Source organism: Metopolophium dirhodum, chromosome 7, assembly GCF_019925205.1.
Source record: "Metopolophium dirhodum isolate CAU chromosome 7, ASM1992520v1, whole genome shotgun sequence".
NCBI classification, from domain to species: domain Eukaryota; kingdom Metazoa; phylum Arthropoda; class Insecta; order Hemiptera; family Aphididae; genus Metopolophium; species Metopolophium dirhodum.
Window position 1 is genome coordinate 31,229,084 of NC_083566.1, and position 11,654 is coordinate 31,240,737.

Sequence of the window (11,654 nt, forward strand, 5' to 3'; positions counted from 1 at the left end):
GACCGTAGATGCATGAAATTTTCACTGGTTGTTTATATTTGCATTTTCTATACACAATACAATTTTGAAAATATTTTGACTCTTTTTGAGCTGTTTACGGCCATTGTCAGTTTTCAATTTTTTTAGTTTTTTTTTCTATAAATATCAATAAAATTTTATCTGTTGAGTAAAAAAGCTTGAAAATTTAATAGAAGGCTCCTAGGTTATTGTTTCAAATGCAGATGAAAAAAATTAAAAATCCTTAGTAACAGTTTTTAATTATAAGCATTTAAAGTTCAAATTTTGACAAAATACGGAAAAATCACGAAAAATAGCAAATTATTTTGATGAGAATTCATAAAAATTTTTCTTTTTAAATCTAAGATTTTAAAATCTAATACAAGATTCCTCATAAGTTTGTCTAACTTTATCAAAAAAAAAATTTCTACAAGAAAGTCAAATTAAATTTTTATGAGCGTTTTAAATTCATATTTTTACAACATTAGATATTCACTCGATTTCTCATGTACCGATTTCCTTATTTTCTTGTAATTCAAAAACGAATAACTGTAGATACATGAAAATTTCACTGAATGTTTATATTAGCATTTCCTATACACCATACAATTTTGAAAATATTTTGACACTTTTTGAGCTGTTTACGGGCATTTTCAGTTTTCAATTTTTTTAGTTTTTTTTTCTATAAATATCAATAAAGTTTTATCTGTTGGGCCAAAAAGTGTAAAAATTTAATACAAGACTCCTGATATATTTTTACAATAGCAGTTGAAAAATATTGAAAATACATAGGCACAGTTTTTTTTTATAAGCATTTAAAGTTCAAATTTTGACAACATTTATCGAATTTATAATTTATTAATTATTTTGTAGTTAAAAATTAATAAATTTTTAACTTTTATGGCTAAGGATTGAAAATTTAAAACAAGGCTCCACGTAAATAGGTTATATATAAATTACTTTATTCACAATAATATCATTAAATATACTTGGTAAAATCATAGGCTGACTGACCGTTTTCGCTCAGAATCGTTTTTCTTATACAATGATATTATATCATTGAATTCAAATTTAACACCATCCATTACAGTGACCCACTTGTAACCTACCGTACAGCAGAGCGACATCCACTTATCCACCTTTTTAATTTTATTATTCGGAGTATTTTGATCTATAAAAATAAAATTGTGGACAAGTACTTATTTTATTAGTCATATAGTTACTTATTTAAAGTTTTGATGAGCGGAGTAGTGGACAAACGTTTTTCGGGGTACCCTTTTACCACTCCACTTCACTCATAATATAAAACATAAGCTACTAGTCCAAAATTTGATTTATATACATCAAAATACTCCAAAAAATAGTCAACTTATAAATACGAAATTAAAATCGCATTTTGTCATCAGAAAAAAAATGTTTTTCTTTTAATCCAGTAATTGTATACCTAATCAAATATTATAATATAATGTATAAACAAATTAAATTGTGAATTTATAAACAATTTTATAAACTTATAAGTAATAAAATACAATTTAATTAACTTAATTAAATTTACAACAATTAAAATATTATACAGATAAAAATAGTACATTTTTTGTTTTTTAACCACTCAACATTATGTAGACAAAATATTTTCAAAAACACTAATGTTTTTTTTGAAATCTAGTGTTATATAAATTACCCAATATATCGTTCATATGGTACCTCCTCCAAAATAAAAAGTTAATATTAAATTTCAAATATGAAGCTGTACCCGGCGACGCCAGTGGTTGCAAAAAAACATATTATTAAGATAATAAATTACGGAAATGGAAATCATTTTTATTCCATAAAAATTTGAAACCATAAAATTGTTTGCAATAAAGTACAACACGTCTGACATTTGTTACGTTCTTCCTGCAACACTCATTGGACATTTGAAAAGCGCGTTAAATCAGGTGCGTTACCCTGGCACCCCAAGGTCAAATTTTCGACTTGAAAACTGTTGGGTATTATGTTATTTGTTATGTAACAATTTGTAACCACAAAAAAAAATTTTGTAATCACACCGGTACCCCCGAAAAACCACTTTACAAGTTCCGGGTGCCAGGGTAACGTTACCCCGGCGCCCCGTACAACAAAAAATGAAAATGTCGACTTGAAAACTGTTGGGTATTATGTTATTTATTATGTAACAATTTGTAACCACAAAAAAAAATTTTGTAATCACACCGGTACCCCCGAAAAACCACTTTACAAGTTCCGGGTGCCAGGGTAACGTTACCCCGGCACCCGGAAAACAAAAAATGAAAATTTCGACTTGAAAACTGTTGGGTATTATGTTATTTGTTATGTAACAATTTGTAACCACAAAAAAAAATTTTGTAATCACACCGGTACCCCCGAAAAACCACTTTACAAGTTCCGGGTGCCAGGGTAACGTTACCCCGGCGCCCCGTGCAACAAAAAATGAAAATTTCGACTTGAAAACTGTTGGGTATTATGTTATTTATTATGTAACAATTTGTAACCACAAAAAAAAATTTTGTAATCACACCGGTACCCCCGAAAAACCACTTTACAAGTTCCGGGTGCCAGGGTAACGTTACCCCGGCACCCCGTACAACAAAAAATGAAAATTTCGACTTGAAAACTGTTGGGTATTATGTTATTTGTTATGTAACAATTTGTAACCACAAAAAAAAATTTTGTAATCACACCGGTACCCCCGAAAAACCACTTTACAAGTTCCGGGTGCCAGGGTAACGTTACCCCGGCGCCCCGTGCAACAAAAAATGAAAATTTCGACTTGAAAACTGTTGGGTATTATGTTATTTATTATGTAACAATTTGTAACCACAAAAAAAAATTTTGTAATCACACCGGTACCCCCGAAAAACCACTTTACAAGTTCCGGGTGCCAGGGTAACGTTACCCCGGCGCCCCGTGCAACAAAAAATGAAAATTTCGACTTGAAAACTGTTGGGTATTATGTTATTTATTATGTAACAATTTGTAACCACAAAAAAAAATTTTGTAATCACACCGGTACCCCCGAAAAACCACTTTACAAGTTCCGGGTGCCAGGGTAACGTTACCCCGGCGCCCCGTACAACAAAAAATGAAAATTTCGACTTGAAAACTGTTGGGTATTATGTTATTTATTATGTAACAATTTGTAACCACAAAAAAAAATTTTGTAATCACACCGGTACCCCCGAAAAACCACTTTACAAGTTCCGGGTGCCAGGGTAACGTTACCCCGGCACCCCGTACAACAAAAAATGAAAATTTCGACTTGAAAACTGTTGGGCATTATGTTATTTACTATGTAACAATTTGTAACCACATCGGTGCTTCGGAACTACTGTCTTTTTACATTCATTATTTAGTTCGTATTTAAATTAATTGAAAATTGTATGTTTGAATTATATGCTTACCTGAGTCTCAGAAGTTGAATAGGATTTTTTTTCTAAATTAAGATTTTAGAACCAAACTCAATATCTTATGTCCAGTTCAGTTGACAATTTGAACCATTCATTTTAAATTCAAAAAAAAAGTTTTCCATCTATGTTTGTGGTCCCTAAATATTGATTTCTTCCTTTTATATATATTATATGTATTTAGTGTTTTTCAATATTTTGGAAGACATTTATATAGATGTGTTTACATTTCAATTTTCAAGTATCTAGAGTTTAGACCATTGTTTTTGAAGTTATGAATGAATAATTAAAATAGTTTTCATGTTTGGACAAATTTTGAATACAATTTTACACTTAGGTTGTACAAAACTCTAAGTTAAAAAAAAATTGTATCCAATTTTCGATGGATTTCCCAAATTGTTGACAAACTATTGATTATTGCTGAAATAGCCTCATTTTACTACCAATTGAGAAATATGAGGTGATATATTTAGATCTAAAGAGAAGTTTCGATTAATACAATTAATTACAGCAATATAAATGTATACTAAAAATATATACTTAGTAGTATGAACTGACAGACTATCGTTTTAATTTATATTGATTTACCTGTAATTTTATTTATTTAATTTTAGTATACTTTTATATTATTTACATTGAATACAATTTTTATAGTTAAATAAGTTAAACTTATACTTTACTAATTCACTCTAATTTTCAGTAAAGTGTTCTTTAGCATTATTTTTAATTAATTGCTAATAATTGTAGTAAGATAACTATGTTTTTTTTTATTTTACATAAATGTCACATGCCTGTTGAGCACCTCACGTATTAATTGGAAACGGAATATATTTAAATAAAAATTAATTCGAAATGTTGACGTTTTATATTTACAATTTATTTTGAATACAATAGCATTTCAATATTTTCCTTCTTTTTTGTATTTAATGATATGCCATCTCTGAGATCATCATACACTTCCCATTGGTCATTTGATCTGTATGCAAACGCTTTATAGTGTCCTGTGGTCACTCTTAATCCCCACCGGTCTTGTCCACAAAACCCTATAGCTCCTCTCAAAAAATAAATATCATTAATTTTTATTGTTTTTGGAATATCATCTAAATACAAATGGACTTCTCCTGCATAATTGTTTTGGATTGCTCCTATATCACTCAGATTGGATATGCTTATTGATGCTTCTAGATCTGAGAATATAGAACAATGTATAAGAATTAAAATGATTAAAAAACATAAATTTATTGATTTTCTTTATCTTTATTTAAAAATGTATAAAGTACCTGTAGGTAATGATAGTAGTTCTATCAACAAATGGTTTTTTATGCTGGCAGTTATAACTCTCTCACTTTTGCAGCTTTTACACTCAATAAATTCCTTATCTAAGAAGTTGTTAATATTTTCTTGAATGTTTATTTTCCCCTCATAAGCAGTCAATGATATTACTTCATATCTATTGTCTAAAGAAAATTCTGGACAGAAAAGATCGGGTTAGGTTAGGTTCGGAACACCGGTTAACTTGTATGTATGATGGCATACCTTTTAACAGCTTATTGGCTGTTGATGAAATTGTATCCATTGCATCCATTAATTTAATATTGCCGAGGTAATCTTATATGAGTACCTCCTAATTAATTATGACCATTTTCATTTGACCATCAAATATAGCTTGCTCTCCAATTATGAAGCCATGTCCGATATCGTATAGTATATAAAATACTAATCATACATATTGTACATCGAGTTTTTCGGGGGTACCGGTGTGATTACAAAATTTTTTTTTGTGGTTACAAATTGTTACATAATAAATAACATAATCCCCAACAGTTTTCAAGTCGAAATTTTCATTTTTTGTTGTACGGGGCGCCGGGGTAACGTTACCCTGGCACCCGGAACTTGTAAAGTGGTTTTTCGGGGGTACCGGTGTGATTACAAAATTTTTTTTTGTGGTTACAAATTGTTACATAATAAATAACATAATACCCAACAGTTTTCAAGTCGACATTTTCATTTTTTGTTGTACGGGGCGCCGGGGTAACGTTACCCTGGCACCCGGAACTTGTAAAGTGGTTTTTCGGGGGTACCGGTGTGATTACAAAATTTTTTTTTGTGGTTACAAATTGTTACATAACAAATAACATAATACCCAACAGTTTTCAAGTCGAAAATTTTACCTTGGGGTGCCAGGGTAACGCACCTCGTTAAATCGTAATACGTAATTTCTGAGAAAATAAGATAATTGTTCGTATACTTACATTTATACTTATAACAAAAACATATTATAATATCTCATTTTAATCCTTTATCTGTCTGTCTCTCTCAATCCATCTCTATCTCTCTCATCCCATTATTTTTATATCCATTAGGCGCTTTCTTAAAGATACAAAAACAAAAATTACAACGTCTAATATATATATACATATATATATATATATATATTAAACAAAACACTGCTGCACTTAACTTCCACACTATACTAGCTGTTCATTCATCTAAGCTGGTAAATCTAGCATTGTTTTCAAAAAATATAATATGTATAATATATTTTATACGTCGTATCTACTAACACTTAAAATTAATTTCCAACCATTCCGAAAATATATATAAATATACTAAAATATAAAATAATGATACTCATGAATACGTCTTTTCTTTTTAAATTGATCTAGTCGAAAAATGTGACATTTTAATTAAAATATAATTATTCCGACCTAGATTTAGTGCTGGATTCGATGTAGGTAAATATTTGAATACTTTCATGCCTACGAAATTGGTTTTAAAAAAAATCAAATGTAGTAACAAACATATTGAAGACTCTTCAAATGCGCATAAAAAAAATCTCAATCAAGTGTTATTAAAAATAAAAAACATAAATTAAGTTGAAAATATAAATTTATTCTGTGTGTAAATCAATTTATTCATAAATTTACGATAAAATAGATCAAATACAAATTTCAGTAGAGAAAATATTGTTGATTTTAATCGCTACCAATCATAAAGTGCAATATTTTATCACTTGCACAAGAGTCTCGTGTGTTATAATAAATCGCCACAAGAGGTTTTTTCCCCTTTGTACTACGCACTGTGCTTTTGACAGGTTCTCTCGTGGAAAGAAGCCCTTTGGTGGGAAAACACAAAATACGTTGTATACATATAAACAATTATAATATATAGTAATATTTTTTTATGCACTTGTCGACAAAGCATCGGTCTTACTGCTACTATAACTCCTTTGAATGTCCTTTTATTCCTTAGTCAAAAATCTAAAAGCATGTTTAAACCTGATAAATATCATACTTCTTGTCCTGTGAGTCACTTTTTATCACTTACTTTTCAGTTACCAGTTACCTTATCGTGGTGACTTGATATAGTTTACACGAGTATACAAGTTTAGTAACAATATTTCCAAACCAGTTTTTATCCTTTTTATCACTATACAGACAACTACGACATGCAAACACTTAAGGTAATTATTAACTAACCGCATCTATTATGATTCTTATCAATTATTTTCACAATATTATTTTTTTTATAAAATGAAAAATATTTTTCTGTAAATAAACAATTAAAGGTGAGATTAAAGATAAACTGGCCCTTGTTGGGTTACGGGGAAATTCACTTGTGGCCATATCCCATAATAGGTACCTATTAAAAAAATAAAATGATGTCAATACAACAAATTTTTACGATCTTAATTAATAATATAAATTTCATTTTTAATATTTAAAAAAAATGTTCCATCAAATATTCTTTTAATAAATGGAAAGTTAAACTATTTATAATTTAGACTCATATACCTACATATATTAAAACATCATTCAATTTAGTAAGCAAACTATTCAACATAAAAATAAAACAATATTATAAAACTCAAGTAAAAATTATAGAAGAAATTGCAAAAAATATTATTTCAAACATAACTAACCAAATTAGTCAGTGAGGAGTTTTATTCACCAGAGCTCAATAACCAAGTTACATGTATACAAATTATATTTAAATAAACATATAACACATACACTTGACATACACATACACATACATTTGATATTTCTTCTTTGAATATTATATGGTTCAGACAAATTTTTAATTCATCGATAAATAATACCATTTTGGAAATTATAAACTTTACACATAAAACGACTTCATAAAATATAAAAATGTTGTGACTGACTACAATACAAAATAGGTATTTACGAAAATATAATAGGTTTGAAAAAAAATTATGCTGCGTGTATGTCACACCAATAACGAAATATTATTATTTTATAAAAAAATTGGTATGGTGTGGAAGATATTAGCCACCATGTAAATAATAAATAAACACCTATTATAAGTAATTCATAATAATATCAAAAGTATAAAAGGTAGAGCATATGGTTGTAATGGATGTGATAAATATAATTTCAAATGAAAAATGATTATAAGCGAGGACGTTGTGTAATCAAAGCATACTTGTATAAATGAATAATAATCAAATTTAATAGTTAAAATAAAAACTAATAAAAATCGAAAATTTCTCGTGGCTATAAATAGCTTAACTTTCCGGTATACTTTTTTTTTTTTGATAGAAGTAAAAAAACTTGTTGGGAATCTTCTATTAAAATTGTATTATGTTAGCTATGAAAAGAAAAACTTTTATAAATTACTAACTGAAAAATAATTTACAAAATTTTGAAAATTTCTCATAGTTACCTCAAAAAGAGTCAAAATATTTCCATATATGGAATATGGTCATTTTAACATTTGATAAACGTGTTGAGTGTTTACGGTTATTCATTTTTTTATTACAGCAAAATATTAAAAATCGATTCATTACATTCTTTTTCATTCATTCAATTCTGATTCTCTAATTTACCGCTGAATATAAAAATATCGTTTTTAAAGTAATAAGTAAATAAGTTCAAACGCTCATAAAAAATTTATGTTACTTTCCGGTATTTTTTTTTTTGTTTAAGATAAAATAGTTTACGGGGAGTCTTCTATTCAAATGTCTAATGTTAGCTATCTAAAGCTTTTAAAAATTTCTAACCAAAAATAATTTGAAATTTTACGAATTGTTGTCAATATTTGAACTTTAAATTTGTGTAAAAATTAATCATGCCTATGTATCTTTAATATTTTTGAACTTCCATTAATGAAACTTATAAGCAACCTTGCATTAAACTTTCAAACTTTTTTACTGTAAGAAAAAGTTTTCATCGAGTATAATAAAAAAAAATTTACAAAATTAGCTCAAAAATATATTTACCATAACGGAAAATGTTAATTTAAATATTTGGTGAAATTTTCAAGTGTCTACGATTATTAGTTTTTAAGTTACACCAAAAATATTAAATTGATTTTTCAAAAGTTTCGCTAGACGCTTTTTATAACTACTGGACATTTTTACCTCTCAAAAGTACCAACTAAATTCACTTTTCTATCAGAAAAGTCAAAAGATGCTGATGTTGATAATCGGAGCATTTTTACCACCCCAAATGTTGATGACAGACAGAAAAAAAATACACAATTGTATATATAATACATTTTTTGCTCCTCTCAGAATCTAAAATACAAATTCCTATCAAATTGATGTTGCTACGAATAAATTCTACTTTGAATTATAATAATAATATAATGAAATAATTTGGTTTACTTTAACCATATTATTTAACTGTTTGCACAAGTGTGTAAAACTAAAACACCATTAAAATACTTTTTTTCTACATGTAGTGCCTCAACTACCACACGCTTGACCTCAAATGTTTATACCATGACCATTGACCAGAGACAAACATACATCAACATAATTTTAAAAAAGTATAATAAAAATACTTCATTTCGCTGTTTTAGAAAAAAATCATATTTTAATATATTTCAAAAATAAAATATAATATTGAATTTTCAACTTTATACTGTGATCAATTTGTATACAATACCGTAAAAAAAATACAAGCAATTGACACAATTATGCATTAATATGGTAAATATAGATGCAAATAGGGAATCACATTGAGGCTTAAGTCTTACTATTTGTTGACAAAAAAAAATAACGTGGTTGGTAAAAGCGAGGCATTCACTTAAAAGTTTAAAAAAAATAGTATAATATGGAGTGGAAACATTTAAAAATACATGACTACTTATTTGCAATAACCACAATACCTGCACTTACTTTACCGTAAAAACTATGTAAATATAGTATTTGCGCACCACAAAATGATATTTTTATTGTGCCACCGCCACACTACGACTGATCTACGTTCCATTACATTCCATTATATTTAAAATTGAATAAATGATAGTAATGAATTATTTATCGTTGTTGTCATTTTTAATGGGTTTATTTTGTGATATAGCTGTACCATGACCTATTTTGCAGTCGTTCATTGTTATGAATTATGCTTCAAGCATGTACTAATTGATATAAATTTCTCGTTTTTTTTTTATTATTTGTTCAGTCATTAAATTGTATGTTGTCGGATTTGTTAAATTGTCTAATTATTTCACCTCTAGTATAGTTCAGCAACCTGGTAATTTGGGTAATTTATCTTACTTTCAGTATTCAGTTACAGAAACGTAAATTGCCTAAGTTTTCAGGAATATTTACTGAGTGACAAGAGTTTGAGTATCTTATATCAACTCAATATTATCTCATGCTCCAGATTAACCTTAAATCGAGAAATTTGAATATTTCAAAACTTCTCTTGAAGGTGAAGCCTTATATAGCCTAAGCTAAAGTGTGAGCTGGGTACTCATTTATCACTGAACGAACTTAACTACTTGAGGGCCTTGGAAATTCTCAAATCCCAAAAGGGTAATAAACGCAATTTTAATGTATTCACTTCCAATCTTGTCTAATGAAGTATCCCCCATATAACCCACGGTCCCACACTCCATCGAAACGCTGCTTAATTTTATTTAAGAGCATGCCATCGCATTTTTTTTTTTTTTTTTTTTTTTTTTATTGATCTGAAATATACATCGACAACTAGGCCATTAGTACATGAATTTTAGATTACATTGTTAGTATTTTAGCATTTACATGGTTACATTAAATTAAATTGTACAATTCTGTTTTTTTTAAGAATAAAATTAAGTTTTTAACGTCTTGTGGGTTTGGTCCTAGTGCTTGACAAATTTGTTCTGATATGTGGTATTGATTTCGATACATGTTGTATTTTTGACATTCTGTGATGACGTGGTTGACCGTTAAAAGTACATTGCACGCGTCGCATAGTGGAGGATCGTCTTTGGTCATCAAATAGCTGTGAGTTAGGTGTGTGTGACCAATTCGGAGACGGTTTATTATGGTTTCTTCTTTTCTACTGAGTTCAAGATTTATCCATAGATTTATATTGTTTTTTATTTTATTGAGTTTGGTGTATGGATTCCGGGCCACATCGGCATTCCAGGAAATGAAATGGCTGACCAAGAAGCCCATAATGCAATCACCTCCAAATTAACTGCAACCATAAAGTCCATCACATTTGCAGATGCAAAAAACGAAATTAAACTACACACAAACAATAAATGGCATTCCTACTGGCGAAAACTCAACGCCATCGCATTAGATAATTTGGATTTTGTAACTATAGGTCTTGGAGTCCGCTGTTACTATAAATCTTTGAACAACACCTGGACTAAGGTTTCGTTTGGAATTAGTAGTGGGAAACAAGCACTCTCCTATAGTCTCTCCAAGTTCGTCGACTTTCTTCGTAACCACATGCATTCCACATAAGTTTCTTAACCCTTTCAGAACGACACCGTAAAAACATTAAATCAATTTTTAAATGTTTGGCTATTTCGATTTTTTTCTTTTGATTATTGAAAATCTATTATTTTGTATCCAAATTAAATACTATAGTTAGTTATAGGTTACATTTTTAAATCAATCAAATATACTTTAAAATATTTTACATAGGTAGTTAAGATAACAATATTTTTAATATGATTTTCCACTCCCAACCAACTGTCTTGATCGAGGCAATCCTGATTTAAATTATAGTAAAGTTTGTTACTCTTAATAATATATTGGTATTTGAAAATGTGTTTATTTTTAAATTTTTTTTTTGATTTATATGGGTTTACTAACTTTATTTTCAGCTATAGAAAATAATAAATAAAAAAAGATAAAGGGGTTGTAAATTTTAATAAGTCCTCAAAAAATTGAATTCATAATATTGATGTTGGCCAATATTTCGAAGGCTAATTTATTGTTAATTAGGGAAATAAGCCATACCCAGTATATGGCTGCGACTA

At 28.5% G+C, this 11,654-nt stretch overlaps 1 protein-coding gene across 1 annotated transcript; it reads right to left on the reverse strand.

The window, feature by feature from the left end:
* Nucleotides 1–3,126: 3,126 nt before the first annotated feature.
* LOC132949396 (uncharacterized) lies at nucleotides 3,127–5,370 on the reverse strand. Its single transcript, XM_061020264.1, has 3 exons — nucleotides 4,956–5,370; nucleotides 4,700–4,888; nucleotides 3,127–4,606 (listed from the first exon to the last, which is right to left on the reverse strand). Exons 1-3 carry the CDS (start codon nucleotides 5,002–5,004, stop codon nucleotides 4,296–4,298), a joined length of 549 nt encoding a protein of 182 aa, XP_060876247.1. The 5' UTR covers nucleotides 5,005–5,370; the 3' UTR covers nucleotides 3,127–4,295.
* Between the last annotated feature and the right edge of the window lie 6,284 nt (nucleotides 5,371–11,654).